We start from the raw sequence: 7,395 nt of genomic DNA, 5'->3' as shown, positions 1-7,395 counted from the left end.
CGCGCGGGCCAGTGGAGGCTGCGGGGGGGGGGGGGGGGGGGGGCGAGGCCTGGTGTTCATTCATTCTGGACATTACTGGACAACCGGGAGCCAGGCAGGTGCTGGTCCTTACCTTTGCTGTCACCAGGCTTGTGGTCCTGGAAGGGCGGCGTATAGTATCTGCTGGGGTCCAGAGCTGGGCCAGTGCTTCCGGAAGGAACCCTAGAGACCTGGCCGACTTCTGGGGCCCACCTACACCTTGCTGATGGGCTGTCCCTGGGGCTCAGCAAGAGGCCTGGGTGAGAGTGGCGGTTGGGCTGGGGGACCCTGGGACCAAGAGGGCAAGACTGTGGCCCCACCGAGCCAGGTTCTCAGCCACCGGAGAAGCACCTGCTGGAGGACATTTTGCACCAAGCCAGGATAGTGCAGGGAATCTGCATTTTATCTCCTTCCCTGGGACTCCCAACAGCCCCTCAAGTGTAAGGTCTGTTGGCCTTGAGGGGTGGGGTGTCCCCAAAGAACAAAGGCATATAGATCCCGAGTGGGGGAGGGGGTGAGTTGGCAGGTTGGGACACTCTCTATGCCCAGACGTGCAGTTGAGACTGATGAGCCAGAAACTACAGCTTGGGGCAGGCCCCGGGACCAGGTCGGGTGGGGGAAGTCTGGCCCCCAGGGGTGTCCGAGTTGCAGTTCCTCCCTCCGGTAGGCCGCGTCCTTGAAGCGTCAACCCCCCAGCAGCGCTCCGGGTGACATGGGAAGCGCCCCGAGTCTTAGGACTTGGGCCTGGCTCTGCCCTTGGCCACGGGCATTCACCTGCTCGGAGCCCCACCCCCATAGCAGTATAACCGCTCGGCCACCCCCGAGGATGGGACTTCTTTCCTTCCTGCGAGACCCTCGGACTACAATTCCCAGCAAGCTGTGCGGCGCGGCCGCCCCCCCCCCCCCCCCCCCCCCCCAGCGGGAGAGCCAGTCTCGAGGTCTCCTGCGAGTTGGAGTTTCCCAAGGCTCCGATGTGGGGTTTACTTTAGCCTCGTCGCTACCCTCGTGCAAGTTGGGTAAAGAGGTCCCGGCCGCTTCAGCCCCCAGGAACTGATGGGAAATGGGGTTCCCAGGTGAGGAAACGGGATTCCCAATTCCTCCCGAAGGCTCCAGGGAAATGGGAGTCAGCAGCCCAAGGAGAAGAGAAATGAGGTCTTGGGGTGAATGGAGGGTGCCACCACGACCTCCTCCAGGCAATGAACCCATAGGTACTGTCTACCAGTCGGGAAAGTAGTTGGCTCGGCGGAGAGGCCCTGAAAGGGCATCACAGGCAGAGGGAACGGCATGACCGGAGCAGGAAAAGGCACGGTGTGTTGGGAGTCACCGACAGCGGGTGTCCCTGTGTGACGGGGGGGGGGGGGGGGGAGGGAATAAGAGACGCATTCAGAGGGGACACAGGCTTGATCATTTGGTGCCCAGTCAGCCACGGTAGGGACTCTGGGTGTATTTTTAGCTAATGGAAGCCACTCAAGGGTATGAAGCAGGCAAGCGATGTGTTTGGCTTGAGGCTGGCTGCTGCAGGAGGATAATTTGGAGATAAGTAGGGGCAGCGGGGGGGGGGGGGGGAGGTAAGTTAGGAAGCTGTGCGGTTCCCCTGGGGCAAGGGGGTGTGGCTGCGGAGGCCGAGAGTTGGGAACAGGAGCCCGCAGGATTTACTGAGGGATTCTGGGTTGAGCCACTGGCGAACCCCAATGCCGTTTCCTGAGATGGTCGGAGAGGGAGTTTTGGGGGTGGGGGGTGGGGATCCGGGGCTCTGGTTTGGCCAACTTAGTTAAGCTGGAATCACCCGTGGACCATCCAAACCAGACCCATCAGCTCAAAATCGTCCGCTTTTGCCCCAAGGCCATCTCCTCCCCAAAGACAGAATTCTGGTTGCCGGCTCCCACCTCTCCCCAGACCCCAAGTTCCCAACCCCCTCGTTACAGGTTGAATTCTATCCCCCTTGGAATCAGGATGTTGAAGTCCTAACCCTGCAGTAACGCAGAATGTGGTCTTACTTGAACATGGGGTCATTGTAGATGCAATCAGTTAAGATTAGGTCATTAACGCGGGCACGAATCCAATATGACGAGTGTCCTTACAGAAAGAGAAATTTTGGAACTACACACACGGGGAGAACGCACATGAAGGTGAAGGCAGAGATTCGAGTGAGGCTCCTACACACTGGGGAGCACCAGAGATTGCCAGGAGAGCACCGGAAGCTAGGGGAGCCATTAACAGATTGTCCCTCACAGCCTCAGAAGGAACTGATCCTGAGGACCCCCGCGGAGCCCTTAATCTTGGATTCTAGCCTCCAGAGCTGAGAGAGTGTCTGTGGTTTCAGCCACCCGATCTGTGGCACTTGGTTACGGCAGCCCTAGTGAGCTAATACGGCCCTCCTCCCTCAGACCCAGGAGTCCTGCCCCCAGCCCCTCCTCCCTCAGACCCAGGAGTCCTGCCCCCAGCCCCTCCTCCCTCAGACCCAGGAGTCCTCACACCCCAGCCCCTCCTCCCTCAGATCCTGGAGTCCTGCCCCCAGCTCCTCCTCCCTCAGACCCTGAAGTCCTGACCCCCAGCCCCTCCTCCCTCAGACCCAGGAGTCCTCACCCCCCAGCCCCTCCTCCCTCAGATCCTGGAATCCTGGCCCCCAGCCCCTCCTCCCTCAGACCCAGGAGTCCTGAGCCCCAGCCCCTCCTCCCTCAGACCCTGAAGTCCTGACCCCCAGCCCCTCCTCCCTCAGACCCAGGAATCCTGCCCCCAGCCCCTCCTCCCTCAGACCCAGGAGTCCAGGCCCCCAGCCCCTCCTCCCTCAGACCCAGAAGTCCAGACCCCCCAGCCCCTCCTCCCTCACACCCAGGAGTCCAGACCCCCAGTCCCTCCTCCCTCAGACCCAGGAGTCCTGCCCCCAGCCCCTCCTCCCTCAGACCCTGGAGTCCTGCCCCCAGACCCTGTCAATCTTGGTGCCATCAGCCCTCGCCCTGGGCAGATGTGTCCTAAGATCAGTTTGAGCATCAGTGCGTCAACCCGCAGAACCCCTGGGAAGAGGTTGGAACCCAGCCCCTCCCCCCTCCCTTTCTCCATCCCCCAGACTTACCAGTGACCCTAACGCCTTCATCACCTTAACTCCTAGGCCAGGAGCCCACAGCCTCCCAACCGGACCCCCACCCCTGGGCCCTTCCCTCGGGTCTCAAGTGAGTCCCTCAAATATGCCAATGGCTGCAGTAGGGAGGCGACGGGGGACAGGTTGAAGCCAGGAGATTAGAGAGGCAAAGGCAGACCGGGGGCGGGGGGTGGCAGAATCAGTCCAAGAGCCCAGGAGAAACGGAGGAAAAGGAATCGGGGTAAACACAAAGGCAGAGAAAGACATAATAGAGACAGGCAGGCGACAGGGAGGCACAGAGGAGGAGAAAACAGTACAGCCGGAGAAACTCCAACACACAGAATTAGGAAGAGGGGCCCAGGCGGAGAGACGGGAACGTCTCATGGGAGGTGGGCGGCCACACGGAGACACAGGTAAACTGAGGCAAGGCCACGGTGGGCAGGGAGGCAGTGCCTGGCCTCGGAAGCTTCTGAGAGGTGCGGCCAGGGGCCGTGTGGGTGCCGGCAGGTCGTTCCCGAGCACCCCCCCCCCGCCCCCCCCCCCCCCCAGCCACCTTGTGTCAACGCGGCTCTTGTGTCACGGGGAGGCTGCCGCCCAGGTCAGTGCGGCCAGCACCAGGCAGAGCCGGGGGCCAGAGAAGCAGAGCCCCGCAGCCTCACCACCGCAGGGCGCTTCGCCTTCCTGGGCCTCGACATTCCCGTCTGTGAAGGGGGCGGGCGGAAGGCGCCTTCTCCCGGGCCCTCCCCCGCGCGCCCTGCCCCGAAAGACACACAGGCCCGCCGTTCCTCCAAAAAGTTGTTTTTGTCTTTTTTAAATAATGTGAAAATGCCACGCGAAGGTTTGAACCAGAGGCCCCTCCAGGGGCCCGGCTGGGGGAGGGGGGGAGGGGGAGGGGAGACGCGAGATGGAGGGGGGGGGTCCAGGTCCCCGAAGCCTGCAGCCCCTCTCTGGGGCCAGGAGTGGGTGAGGAGGGGCCTCCGCTGTGCCGAGGGGCTCCAGGCCCGAAAGAGTTCAGTTCAGTGCCAAGAAAGGCGGCTCTCCAGGGAGGGGCGAGGGGCTGCCTGCCTCATTTGGCACCGAGGGGGTCGGGGGGCTCGGGGGAGCCGTCCGGGGGGCTAGGGGGTGGGGGGCCGGGGCCTCCCGTTTGGCACATGGTGGGGGAGGGGGAGGGCCCAGCCTCAGGAGCCTCCCCGGAGGCGGCGTCTGCGGCGGTGGCAGTGGCTCCGTCGTCCACAGAGGATTCTACCCTCAGCCCCTCTTCCGGGGGTGCGGGGGGGTGGGGTCTTCGGGGAGTCAGTTCTCCACGGGGCCTGAGGATGGAGGGAGTGGAGACCGAAAGCGAATTATCGGGCAGACGGGCTCAAGGCTTCTGTCTCTCTCCGAGTGGAAAGCAAAATCCGCACTGGGTCCCATTTCTGTCCTTACGCCGGCCTCCTGGCTCCTCGGCTCCAAGTACAATCCTACCCCAGGGCCTTTGCATGGCTGTCCGCCCCCCCCCCCCCCCCCCCCCCCATGCCCTTTCCTTATCCCTTCCCACGTAAGGCAGACCCCCTCCTCGGAGGCCCTTCTGGGTCAAGCAGTCGCCCCCCTGGTGACCCCACCCCTCCCCCCAGTCATTCTATCTGGATCCCAGTCATCGTCTGCTAGCTTCCTGTCCGTCTGTTTGCCTCCCTAGAAGGTAAGCTCTCCAGACGGCCCCAGCGCCCAGCACAGGGCCTGACGCAAAGCGCTTTCCCACCTAACTGTTGCATGGCCCCTCCTGTCCCCGCAGAAGCCCCCACCCATTCCACAGATCCGGCAAACCAAGGTCTGGGGTGGGGGAGGGTGTGGCGGATCTCACCCAGGGCCACGCAGGGGGCGCCCTCGCTCTCCACCCCGCAGTTCTTACCTGAGTGACCCGAGGGTCAAGCCGTGGCCCTCACTCCTGTCCCTGAGCCTCAGTTTCCCCTCTCTTTAAAAGGGGAGCGTGACCCTCGTGTCCTTTTCCAAGGAGCGGAGAGACGCTGGGGCAGGTGGCATCACTCAGGGCACGCCGGTTGAGTGGGCAGAGCCACGCCGAGCACAGGGGGGTGGGGAGGGGGGGGCGGGGGGGGGGGGGGGCGGAAAGGGGGCCGGGCCTGGACCCCACACCGCGGCCTTGGGAAACAGGTTCTGCAGCTTGCCTGCCAGGCCCACCGCAGTGAAGGGTTTCACACGACTGGGCCCTCCCTCCCCTCTCCCGGTGATTAAAGGTGAAGTCATCTTGGCATCCTGGCCCTGCTGGCCTCAGCCCTGACTCACCACTTGGCAGTGTCCCCATGTCTGGAACCCACCCCGCCCTGTCCCCATGAAGACCTCTGGGAGGAAGTGACATTTGAGGTGGCACCTGGAGTCTGCCCTCAGCCCCGTCCTTCCCGCCCCAAACCCTGTCTGTTCTCTCCTCTCCCGCCTGGACGCTTGCCCTGGCCTCCTGTCTAGCCTCCCAGCCTCCAGTCGCCGCCATGTGGCCCCGGGGTGGGAGGGGGGGGCGGGTCAGTGTCTCTGGGTTGGGTAGGGCGGAGTGGGGCTCATGTATCTTGCTCAGCATGGAATCAGTGCCCCCCCCCCCCACCCCACCCCGTGCCCAGCGCGGCACCTGTGCTTAGCAAATGCTCGGTGAACTTCGACTTCATTAAGCGCAGGGAGAGACCCCTGCGGCTTGACCAGGCTGTGCTGTGTGTGTGTGCGCGCGCGCGCGCGCGTAGGGTTAAACCATTGAATCCCCTCAAGAACCCTAAGAGTTAGAGCCTGTGATCGTCCCCAATCTGCAGATGAGAAAACTGAGGCACAGAGAAGGAGAGTGACTGCCTCTAGGTTATACAGCCGAGGAGTGGCAGGGCCAACAGCTGGACTCAGGCACGATCTAGGGGAGCAGGACTGTCACCCTCCCTGAAAGGGGAAGGTTGCACCTTCTCTACCTTCTCGCTCTCTCCTCTGGGAACACCTGCACCTGCCCAGCGCGGTGTGAGCTCGGCATCCAGGGCTATTCTCAGGAGCGGCAGCAGGGGGCGGCAGAGAGCCGGAGTCTCTGATCTCTCCAGACCCAGTTCGGACGGGAGAGACATTGCTGTGCCCTCCTCTGTAAAATAGGCCTTAGCTTGGGGGCCGTCAGAAACTAAGGGTGTGGTGACCCTCTCCCAAGATGAGGGTGAGGATTAGCTCTTTGGCGTATGTGAAATACAGGAAAGGAACACTGACTCAGGGCTGTTTGGCTGGCTCAGTCGGGTGGAACATAACTATGACTCTTGATCTCGGGGGTCGTGAGGTCGAGCCCCACGCTGGGTGAAGAGGTTACTTAAATAAATAAATTTTAAAATATAAAATAAATTAAAAAAAAAAAAAAAGGAAACTGACTCAGAGGGCAGGCAGCAGGGTTTGGATCCTGGCTCCGCATTCTTCTGTGCCTCAGTTTTCTCGTTTGTAAAATGGGGATGAGACTAGAATCTACCCCCATGTTCTCTCCGCTCCGGTTCAACTAAGCAGTTCTGAAGCACACTGGTTTCCTCTCTCTCCTTGTCTGCTTCTGATCAACCCACGTCCCCAAACGGATGTGGGATCAAGATCTGACAGGTGCCAGGCAAGAGACGGGGCAAAGAGGAGCAAGTCTGTGAAGGGATCCTTACAGAAGGGGAAACTGAGGCTCAGGGAAGGGGCGCGACTACCCCAGCCCATCTGATGACCACTGCCTGGTCTGAGCTGGTACCAGAGTCGGGTGGGGTCTCAGGACCGAATAGCCAGGGTTGACTGCGAGGGGAGGAGAGAGACTGAGGGGAGAGAGGGAAATTCAGACATGGGGACGAGAAAGCGGGGAAACAGATGGGGAGAGAGGCCAGCAGAGGGAGGAGCAGGCCAGAGGGTCTGAAGCACTGTACCTGCGGGCCGGGCGTCGGGGGCCCGGGCGGGGGGCCCCGGGGTCTCCAGCGCAGGCGAGACGGAGAAGCGGGAGAAGCACAGGGGGGGGCCTGGCGGGGGGAGGAGGGGGAAATCCTCCGCCCATTCGAAACTGCCTCCTAGCAGCGGGGTGGGGGGGGGGGTTAGGGAGAAGAGGAGAGGATGCGGTCAGACCCTCGGGCGCTTTTGGAGCCCCTCAACTTCAGCTCCAGTCCTCCAACCCAGCCGGTCCTCAGGCACCTGCCTCCAGCAGTACGTCCCTGCGGCCCAGGCTCAGCTCTGCCTCGCCCCCAGGCCCCGCCCCAGGTCTGCCCCGCCTCCAGGCCCCGCCCAAGCTCTGCTCCGCCCCAGGTCTGCCCCGCCTCCAGGCCCCGCCCCAGCTCTGCCGC

The 7,395-nt window shown here is 62.6% G+C and overlaps 1 protein-coding gene across 1 annotated transcript in view; it reads right to left on the bottom strand.

Moving 5' to 3' along the window:
- Positions 1-4,240: 4,240 nt before the first annotated feature.
- LMTK3 (lemur tyrosine kinase 3) overlaps positions 4,241-7,395 on the bottom strand; it is a 17,876-nt gene continuing 14,721 nt past the window's right edge. Inside the window, 2 exon segments of the mRNA XM_049621534.1 lie at positions 4,241-4,407; positions 6,988-7,125. Coding sequence (XP_049477491.1) covers positions 4,391-4,407; positions 6,988-7,125 — 155 coding nt within the window. The 3' untranslated portion in view covers positions 4,241-4,390.

The sequence above is a fragment of the Panthera uncia genome, assembly GCF_023721935.1.
Source record: "Panthera uncia isolate 11264 chromosome E2 unlocalized genomic scaffold, Puncia_PCG_1.0 HiC_scaffold_19, whole genome shotgun sequence".
Taxonomy (NCBI): domain Eukaryota; kingdom Metazoa; phylum Chordata; class Mammalia; order Carnivora; family Felidae; genus Panthera; species Panthera uncia.
The sequence above is the reverse complement of the archived record's forward strand: the minus strand, read 5'-3'. Positions and strand labels throughout refer to the sequence as shown.